Genomic DNA, 10867 nt, shown 5'->3' on the forward strand with positions numbered 1-10867 from the left:
CACATGATTGTATCCTAATTTTATTTTACTGGTAGTTGTTTGAGAGCCACAAATATTAATCCAACAGAAGTCAACATCGCCTGTGCTTATTTAAAGCTACAGCCGAAACGCATTTTATAATGTAAACACTAAATTTTTAGTAACACTTTTATTTTCACACCATTGACATTGAGAAACAAGAAAAAAGAAGAAGAAAGTGTGTAATAATAAAATAAGTAAAATAACAAACTTTATGTAACAATTTAAATGAGTTATTTATGTGTCATTCGAAAAGAAAATGGTGAATGAACAAAGAGCCCATTTATGTCTTCAATGTAGAAACTTGATTTGGACAAGCTCAAGAGCATTCCATCAGTGTCTTGAGCTCCAAATGGAGAACACCTGGATCCTGACTTTTCACCTTCTCCTCCTCCTGCTCCATCCAAATGCAGCAAAAGGGGCCATTGGTGTTGGTGTTGGTGTTGGTGGCAGAGGTGGCATAGGTGTTGGCATTGGCATTGGGGGCAGTGTTAACACCCCAGGGCCCTCTGGATCAAACCTCAAGAGTGCCTTCACAGCACTCCAGGCATGGAAATCTGCCATGACCGATGACCCATTGAAGATTCTGGATACTTGGGTTGGTCCCAATGTGTGTTCCTACAGAGGTGTCTTCTGTGCAAACTCTCAGGATGATAATGGAATTGTCACAACAGCAGCAACCGAGTCTTCTATTGTTGCAGGAATAGATCTCAACCATGCAAACCTCCAAGGGACCCTTGTCAAAGATCTCTCTTTGCTCTCTGACATCACTCTTTTCCATCTCAACAGTAACAGGTTTTCTGGCTCACTCCCTGACACATTCAGGGACCTCACTTCACTCCAAGAGTTGGACCTCAGCAACAACCAGCTCTCAGGCCCTTTCCCCATGGTCACTCTCTCCATGCCAAGCCTCATCTACTTGGACCTCAGATTCAACAACTTCTCAGGCCAACTTCCTGATCAACTCTTCAACAAGAAACTTGATGCTATATTCCTCAACAACAACAACTTTGGAGGTGAAATTCCAGACAGTTTGGGAAATTCACCTGCCTCAGTCATCAACTTGGCCAACAACAAGTTGAGTGGAAGCATCCCTTTCAGCTTTGGCTTCATGGGTTCAGGACTGAAGGAGATTCTCTTCCTTAACAACCAGTTAACAGGTTGCATTCCACAAGGAGTAGGGATCTTCACTGAGATGCAAGTTTTTGATGTGAGCTTCAACTCACTCATGGGCCATTTGCCTGACACTATGAGTTGCTTGCAAGACATAGAGGTTCTTAATTTGGCACATAACAAGCTTTCTGGGGAGTTATCCGATGTGGTATGCTCTTTGAGAAGCCTATTAAATCTAACTGTTGCTTACAACTTCTTCTCTGGGCTGAGCCAGGAATGTTCAAGGCTATTCAGTGTGGGGTTTGATTTCTCGGATAATTGTATTCCTGGAAGGGATATGCAAAGACCCCAACCGGACTGCTCTATAATCCCTGGTGGTAGTCTCAATTGTCTTAGAATTCCTACTCCAAAACCTCTTGTTTGCGCTGCTCTGGCTGCAACTTTGTCTAAGCACACAAATTCACGTTCCTTTTCTCCCTGATGCTGGGTGGCTACTACAGCTTGGTTAGTTGGTCGTGGCTTTTACATTAATTAATGCTGCTATCAATTTAATTCATATATAGTCACAGTCACAGCTTTCTGCTTATTTTATTCGATCTTCATGGATTCGGTATACTTGGCCCGCACGGATAAGATGTGCCTTGATTTGAGAAACTTCTATGATGGTGTTAACAAACAAGATAATTTATGTGTCTCGTGGCATGCTTGCTTGCTTCATTTGATTGCCACTGGTTTTTACTTTTAATTTAGATTGTGTATTCGCTATTCTGATTCTTTCCCCTCATAAATATGACAACGCCCTACTACTTCTTTGCTTGTGTTCATGTGTTGTGACTACTGAAACTTGACACCACATTTATGCTATAGGCTACTACTTAACCAAATTCACAAGTTACCTAAATTACGCAAGTGACGTCAATGCTTCTTTTACCTTGACAAAAAAACATTGCCAGGAGTTGGCTTGTCAACATGCTACATGCATTTGGTTGTGCGCTCTAGCTATGTAACACAATTGACATTTAGACAGAAACTAATGCAAATAAAAATGAGAATAGATTTACACTTCAAAAGAAGTATCATTGATTCAGATAACTACTTAATAGCTTAAGTTGTATTGAGTGAAAAAAATCTGGTAAAGTTTAAGTCGTATCTCTAACATAACTAATGCCACTAAAATCTCTTGATGCTAATAACTAAATCCTACTTTAGCAGACGTAGTTTTCCCATAAACAGTTATCGAGGGCTTCTACAACTAATAGTCAAGAAAAAAAAATCGATAGCAATGATCTTCATTCTTCATAACTGAAAATGTAATTTCACTGATAAGGAGTACAAGTTTTGAACTAGGATTTTGAAAGATCGTGTGGCCACTTCATAACCGGACAAGCCATTATATTCATCCCCAAACCTCTCTTGAATAATCCGTATAGTCTTTGTTTTCATTAACAAGGAATTTCAAGTTATCATCCGTACATAGCAAGATGTGAAACAAGATACTAAGCATGATGAACATAAGCAAGAAAATTCATATAAACAAATGTGTTGGTTATGCTATTCGATGAATTCAGTTGAAGCAGATTGTGAATTTATGTTTTTTTTTCCTTCTTTGTGTTGAGCTGTTGAAGTTCCCCAGTATATGACAGATTCTTGAATACTTTTGTAGCGGTTCCCACACTTAATGCTCTACAGTCTACCGTATATTTAAATGGAAAAACTCGGTAAATAAAATGCATGTTTAACACAGATGTCATTTTCGTCACGAGTTGCCTTAATATATGTGAGAGTTATTCACACTATTTTTTTTTAGTATCAGACATTCTTTGCCAATGAAATTAATCTGCCAAACCAACTTATGCATGATCTCTCGTGGTCAAAAGGCATGCAAATCATTAAGACATTATTAGTTCTGGTTCCATTAATTAAGCTTGATGCTTTGCAGTAATCACATGAAGCTGGAGCTTATGGATTTTGAAAGCAGCAACATTCATGGGTTCCAAAATTCGACTAAAATTATGTTTGGCAAGAAATTAATGTCAGCTAACTTATAACCTATGTCACTAGCTTATAATAATAGCTCTTTTGGGATATGATAAAATGAAATTAAAGGGAAGTTAAATATTTGTTTTAATGATTACACTATTTTTATTATTAATAGATTACCTTTTACTATTATATTATTTATTTTAATTGTTAACTAAATATTTAAAATTAATTAATTAACCCAAATTTATAATTACCTAAAATATAATTTTATCTATGGTTTAACATGTGAAATTGAATTTGCGCCCTTTTTCCATTTTTAGGTTTGCTACGAGAAATTAAAAATAAAAAAAAATTGATTAACTAAAATTTGACAGAATAAAAATAGATTTTTTTTTACAAAAATAAAGAATTAAAATATGAAATAGTAGAGCAACCAAACATTCATTTATGCCATTAAAAATGAATAAATTAAAAAAAAATATCTAGTGCTTGTTTGGGTTGGAGTGGAGAATTTATTTGAAGTTCAGAATTAATTTTAGATATATTTTTATATGTTTAATTTCACATTAAAAAAGAATTAAAAATTAATTTTAAATTGAAATAGAAATAGTTATGAATAAATACAAAATTTTATAATAAATTTTACTCTTAACTTAATTTGATAGTAAAACACATCATAAAATAAATTTTACCACCTTCCTTCCAAACACCTAATTAATTCTTAATAAAATTAGGATGGGTTTCGACTCTCGACCATGGAAACAACAATCGCCGCCAGCCATTCGCGCACACGAAACGTGGCAAGGCCCAACATTAACGGCCAGACCAAAAATCATCTCAGTAGTCAGCACTCAAGCGTGAATATTTTCGGCTGGAAAAAGAAAACTGTAGTTCATCAGCTCATATATAGATTCACGTTCATAAGTCAAAATTAAAATCATGTTAAAATATTAGTCAGTGTGATATATGAAAACTTTTAAATATTTAATTTTAGGTTAAGAAATTATTTTGGGATTTTAAATCAATTTTAAGCTAAACAAATTTAAAATCATTTTTAAATTAAATAATATATATATACTATTGTTTTTATTATAAAAATATTTAAATATAAATTACTTCAATTTAAAATTAATTTTTAACTAACATCAATTTAATAAAATTAATTATATTAACAAATAATTTTACAAACGCTTACTTAAACACATATTTAACCTCAGGGGACAAAATTGAAAACTTTTTACAACGCAAATGCTGAATATTCATGACAAAAGAATAACAAATTAGTAGGCCTTTTGCTGTTTGGCAAACTGTATGTTTTATTTTTTTTTATAAGAAACTTAAAATATCAATTAAAATATTTTAAAATAATAAAAAGTGTTGCCTAATAGATTCAAATAAAATTTTATATACATACATATTAAAAAATTAAATCAATAAATCAATATGAATGGTTAAATACAAAAAATAATTTTAAAGCATAAAAAATGTGAATATATATATATATATATATATATATATATATATATAAGTATGGAGAAGCTAAAATTTGAGACAAACAAACTTTAATATAAAATAATTTGAGATTGTAAGTAATTGAGATGTAAGAATGACAAAACAAATTCAAGATAAATATGAATTTTTAAGAGTATGATTAGTTAAAAAAATAAAATAACTAATATTTTGAGAGTTAATAAAATAAAATAAATATTGAATTAATGTGTATAAAATATTAATCTTCAACAATTGATTAAAACACACTATTCACCAAAAATATGTTAAACAGTTCTGAACTAATATATCATAAGGATAAATAAAATGTAAGGATTATCCATTAATAAAAATATATAAAAAAAAACTATTTTATAATATAAGAATGAATGCAAAACCACTTTTGAGCAAACATAACACAAAATTTACTAAAATAATACTTTTAAAAAAAATACAACTAAGGTTATTAAACTTCAAAGCAATTATTTATATGACATACTGATTGATTAGTTATTGAATTTAACACTATACCAGAATTTATAACATATACATATTATATTCAACTAACTTAATTAAACGTCATCGGTAACATTCTATTAGTCTAAAGATATTTATGGATTAGATTAAATTAAATTTTAAATTTATATAATCGGATCCAGTTCTATTTAAATAATTATAAATTTTACATATTGATAAAAAAAATCTATAATATTAATTAAATATTTTTATTAAAAGTTTTTTACATATATAAAAGAATTAACCAAAAGATTTAATATAATCGGATCCAATTCAATTCATTATTATTAAATTAAATTCATTTTTTTATTTATAATTTTTAAAAGTAGTAAATAAACCTTAAACTACATGTTTTTTTTTAACTAAACTTATATATAAATTAATTCTTGATATTTAAAATTAAAAATATATATATTATCAAGTATTAAATAAATAATCATAAATTTATATATAATAGCATTGTCAAGATTTTTAATTTAATATTATAAAAATAATTTTCTTTAATAATTTAATATATTTTACATAATTCAATTAATATTAGAAACCTCTGATAAAAAATTTTTTAAAAAAAATTTGGTTAATTTTTTGTAATAAATAAACCAATACAAACCAAATAAGAATGATGTACAAAATAAATAAAAAAATCATAATCATTGAATATCTAATAAGAGAATACATGGAACTATAATCAGATATTTAAACGAATATTTACAAACAGACATGTGCATTTAATCTTTTTGTACATTTCAAATCTTCCGTTGAGATCTATACACCCAATAACCGGACAATGTTGTTCAGCTGTTAAATCACACACACACCCCTAACGCAACCTGTTGAAAAAACCCAACTTGAAGGGACTATAGCAACTGCCTGCGATATCTTTATGCAACACTGTGATTAGCTACAAGGAAACAAACTGTAGAGGTAGGCCTAAGAACATTAACAACCCAAATCAATCGGCTAAAGCTTCAACTTCAAGCACTCACAGATGAAGGCAAAAAGAATGTTCAAGATATATGTGTGAGACAAAATCAGAAGGAGGGATGAAGTTTTGGACTGCTCAAACCAAAACAACTCACTTCTACACTCTAGAGCAGCTAGGAACATATGCTACCATGTGACGGGTTGGAAGATAACCATGTCCCTTTAAAATGTAGTCAGAGGATCAGAATCCTTAAGTCGTGTAACATATGTTGAGAGTTACTAATCTCTTATATAAATGAATCTCAACTAGCAAGAAAAAGAACATTACCCAATTTTTCATTTGATGCAAGCTATGAAAAGGAATCCTGTTCATGATGGCAAAGCTCTTTTCTAAGTTTATGTGAGAAAAGTCTGCAAGCATCCATGCTAAGATCAATAGCAGCAGAGAGCGCAATGAAGAGAGCAGCATCAGCCATGCACGTGACATGCTGCGCCCCAACTTGCACAACAGGCTTGCTAACTTTGCCTTCACCATCCACAGTTGAACCCATCACAAAGCCTTCTTCCCCTGGCAACCTTGAACCCAATCCAGCATCCTTTATGACCTTGTAATCAATGCAGAACTGGCCACCCTTTTTGACACTCATTGTGCCTTCGGCAATGGGTATTCTATTGGCTGGTCCATTGTCAGAGAAAAGCTCAACCTTGTAGCCCAAGCCATCAACGGGACCTCTTTCTCGCCACGCCTCGAGACGACCCCATGGCTTCCAGCTACTCTCTGAGGCGCCGTTGGGGCGGAGAATGAGCCAGGCACCCGGGTTCGATCGGGACACGCGATCCGAGCCAGGGGATGGGACAAACGGTGTCACCATGGAGGCTGCAGCAACTGGTGAGCCAGAGAGATCATGAATCATTATCATCCAACCCTTTCTGTCCCTTCCTTGATGCTCTTTCTCACCTGTGGAGGATCTTCTCCACCCACTTCGATTCTTTGTAAAATCTGATGGAAGAGACCTGAGTTTTCAATTAGAGAAAAGTAAATTACTGTCATTCAACAAGATTGGATACCTAGTTCTGAAACATATAATAATTTCTCATTATGAAATAGAAAGAAAATGTAATAGGAAAAAAAGACAGAAATAGAAAGAAAAAAAAAAGAGCTGAAGGAGAAAAATGGGTGTATGTGTATATAATTATTGATTAACAAACATAATGAAATTGTCAAACAGTGATAGGATAATTAATCAACTTGTAATCAGTAAGATACAGTAACTGCTGCCTAGTTGCTGTCGCACGGGAAGGAATCCTAGGTATTAGGTAGTATATGTTTTCACTTTTCAAGTTTGGAAGATCTTAACTTATCTGCTTTACCGAACATGGGCATGCAGTAACAGTTAGTGGAAATTCCATTTATTAATTTATTGGCTCTAAAATGGAATTATTTAGTTGTAGTCTCGGATGTGAGCTTGCTTTTCACTTGAAAGGTAAAGGACCAAAAAAGTGTAAAGTATAACTGTATAAGCGAAAAGGAAAAGAAGTGCAAAATTAAATTTGAGTAGTGGATTCTTGAATTGCACGAAAAACTGCTAAGCCGGTAATTACGAAAAGAAAAGTCAATAAGAGAGTTTAGTTTAAAATCATGAGATAGATATTACTATGTTTCAAGTGGAGGAGGCAGTTAGTCTTCACTAAGTCGTCTCAATTAAGATTGTCTTTTGTTCGTAATCCTTAAGTTAATCGTCATAAAATTTGGCAAAACCAGAAGGGTTAAAAGATAAAAGCGATAGTATGTATTATCTTTTCAACAAAAAAAGAAAAGAAAAGTTTAAAGGCAACTTAATTGAAGCATGAAAATCGTAAAACTGGAACAGTATTCACGTGAAGGAAAGGTCAAAACTGTAACGTCAATTACCGTTTCCAAAACTGAAATTACGATCCAGCCAAAGGAAAACGACAGATGAGAAGGAAAATTGGGCAGCGGCAGTGTCAGTTTTCAACAGAAAAAGAAAGAAAGAACATGAAAATGAATTTAGTTGAATAAGGCGTGGCCCAAGCAAAAAAGTGACTGACCGGGATCTGTAGTTGCGATCGGCGCTGAACTTGCAACTGAAAACGGGCTGTCTTATATTTCCCTGAATTTGGAAAACCACGGGGCTGCATTCCGGTTCACCTCCGAACTGAAAGACGAAGCGAGGGTCCGGTTCGGACCGGACAACGAGATGAAGCTGGGCGGAGGGTTTATTGTTATTGTGGGGCCCACCCCCACCGAGGTTGAGCCAGCCGTTGTGGAAGGTGTTGGCGCTGGAGCGAGAGAGGGCAGCGGGGAGGTTTATGGTGAGGTGGAGGCGGCCCAATAGCTTGGCACCGCGGACGCCGCAGGAGCGGCCCATTGGGCCGTTGTAGACGGAGAGAGTGAGGGTGAGGGGCTTGGAGGAGAGGCGGCGGAGTGCGGCGGGGTCGAGGTGGAAGGCGGGGGCGGAGGTGGTGGTGTCGGGGGAGGAGGCAGAGGAGGAGAGAGGGAGGATGGCGGTGTGAGAAGGGAAAGTGTTGATGCGGATTTTGCAGAAGCAGGGGGTGGTGGAAGGGTGGACGCCGGAGAGGGGTGGGGGTTTGGCCGGAGAGGAAGGGAGTTTGAGAGCGAGGGATTCCACAATGAGGCGAATGAAGGGGCAAGGATCCATGACTCAGATACTACAAATCTGCTTCGGGAACATCTACCTTTCTGGACTACAAATATGGCTGTTGGCTTCGCTTCGGGGTTAAAAACACCATCTTCTTTTTTTTTTTTTCTCTTTTCGCGGCAAAATCACTCTATCACACTAACTAGTATTTCTCGCATTCACACAATCAACCCACTCTTTGCGGTATATAAATTCTCTTTCATTTCTATGAATAAAAAATATATTTTGCTACCTGACATTGAAATTAAGAAGAATTATTTTAATAATGCCACCTTATCTTATATACACCTTCTTTAAATTAATTTTTTTATCCTTAAAATGAATTTTTATTTTGTTGAAATTGTAAATGATTAATTATATTTTATATTTTTAACTATATATCTATAATAGACGAAATAAATTAATAATTAAAAAAATAGTTTAGTTATAAAAAAATGAATACAAAATTTAAAATATATAATACTTAAATATTTTATAAAAATGTTTACCCATCCATATTTGGAGAGGCAGACGATCTATATTGTGCTAGAATCTGACTTTAGAATTGTAATAATACTACTATTATTTTTTCCTTCTCGTTTCTCATCATAATAATGCTACTATTATTTATTATTAGCGGAAACACCGTCGCGTATGTGTGTTTGTAAATTTATTATGTTAAATTTGATATTTTATATAATTTTTATTATGCTAAAATTAATATATTATATTCCAATGATGTGTATATTAGTTTGAGGTATTTTTTCTAATTTAATGTGTTTTTATTATGCTAATACATTTTTGTTGTGTTAAATTTAATATATTGTAATGATTTTTCTTATTATACGTTGTAACTACATAATAGTAGTAGAACTATTTAATTTATTAAAAATTAATTACTAAATGTGAACTTGGATGTTTTAAATAGGAATGAAAGGAATATACTTTTATGTTTCTACTATTTATCATCATTTATAATAAAAATTGTAAATAGATAATATAATAGTATTTATATGTTTTTTTCTAACTCAATAATTTCTATCACAAATATCTCATATGACTTTTCAAAATTTATTTTTCTATTGTTATTTTTTTCTTTATTTCATTATTTAATTCTTGGTATTTTTTTTCCTTTTTTTATATTTAAAAACCTCATTTTTTCTCATATTTTTAACAAAATAGCATAAATTACTAAATTATGTTAGGACACATGAAATTTTTTGATGAATTTGAACATGATTAATATTTTAAAGAAAAAATATTGAACCGTGAGATGTTTTATAATTTCTCATATTCAATTCATATTTTAACTATATATATTTTTTTATAAGTTTGTTGGATATGTTGTAAAATATTTATTGATTATTGATTAATATTATGTTTGTTTCTAATTTAGAGACATGATTCTTTTTATATGCTTAGACGTATTATTCCAAACTAGTAAGATAACATAGCAATTTAAATTCAAATACAATAAGAAGATAGCATATATTGGTGTAGCAATTTAAATTTAACTACAATGTCAATATGACAGCTTGTGTAAATTTAAATAAGTGAATATCACACACAATAAATATGTACCACAATTTTTCAAATGAGATAAATAACTCAAATCAACAACTAATTTTTTTTATCCTAGTTATCCTCTATCTTTGTTTTCCTTTTGTATCAATTGTTTCCATATTTATAACACAATCGGTCTTTATTCTAACATTATCAAAACAATGACCTGACATATGACACATAACACATGACACATGTATGATCTTTGTTTTCTTTTTTTTTGTTCTACAAAAGGTAAATAGTATTTTTTTTTTTAACTGCAAACTACCTTTAAAAAAATTGCAAACTATGTAAACAAATTAAAACAATCCCTAATAAATGTAAAACTTTTGTAGAGATGATTGTACATTGTCAAAAAAAGAACATGACAACAAGAAAAAAGATAAAAATAATTATATAAAAAGAATATTAACACAAATTAAAAATTACTTGTCTTACCATCCAAAAAAAGAATGATAAAGAAGCGAGAAACTAGTGAATGACCAATATCCAATCCCTTTCCATTTGTTTTGCTAATTACTTTAGCACAAATCATTTTTGCTTGAAAACCATCAAAAATTGTAAAGACAATATTTTATACACATTTTTTTGTCATCCTTCTC

At 32.1% G+C, this 10867-nt stretch overlaps 2 protein-coding genes across 3 annotated transcripts; one reads left to right on the top strand and one right to left on the bottom strand.

The window, feature by feature from the left end:
• The first annotated feature begins 282 nt into the window (after positions 1-282).
• Positions 283-1894, top strand: LOC100820611 (leucine-rich repeat/extensin 1-like protein). The gene has a single exon (NM_001254000.3). It carries the CDS (start codon positions 371-373, stop codon positions 1610-1612), a length of 1242 nt encoding a protein of 413 aa, NP_001240929.1. The 5' UTR covers positions 283-370; the 3' UTR covers positions 1613-1894.
• A 3849-nt stretch (positions 1895-5743) lies between these two features.
• LOC100811541 (uncharacterized) lies at positions 5744-8966 on the bottom strand. Of its 2 annotated transcripts, XM_003530476.5 has the most exons (3): positions 8113-8935; positions 6371-7056; positions 5744-6262 (listed from the first exon to the last, which is right to left on the bottom strand). In XM_003530476.5, exons 1-2 carry the CDS (start codon positions 8721-8723, stop codon positions 6393-6395), a joined length of 1275 nt encoding a protein of 424 aa, XP_003530524.1. In that variant the 5' UTR covers positions 8724-8935; the 3' UTR covers positions 5744-6262; positions 6371-6392. The 2 variants fall into 2 exon arrangements, with proteins under 2 accessions (XP_003530524.1, XP_006584805.1); XM_006584742.4 differs by having other exon boundaries at positions 5744-7056; positions 8113-8966.
• Between the last annotated feature and the right edge of the window lie 1901 nt (positions 8967-10867).

Source organism: Glycine max, chromosome 8, assembly GCF_000004515.6.
Source record: "Glycine max cultivar Williams 82 chromosome 8, Glycine_max_v4.0, whole genome shotgun sequence".
Lineage (NCBI taxonomy): Eukaryota > Viridiplantae > Streptophyta > Magnoliopsida > Fabales > Fabaceae > Glycine > Glycine max.

Coding starts and splice junctions, on each gene's coding strand:
- LOC100820611 (NM_001254000.3), top strand. CDS start 371: ATGGAGAACACCTGGATCCTGACTTTTCACCTTCTCCTCCTCCTGCTC.
- LOC100811541 (XM_006584742.4), bottom strand. CDS start 8,723: ATGGATCCTTGCCCCTTCATTCGCCTCATTGTGGAATCCCTCGCTCTC. Junction 7,057..8,112: donor GATCGCAACTACAGATCCCG/GTCAGTCACTTT, acceptor TTGAAAACTCAG/GTCTCTTCCATCAGATTTTA.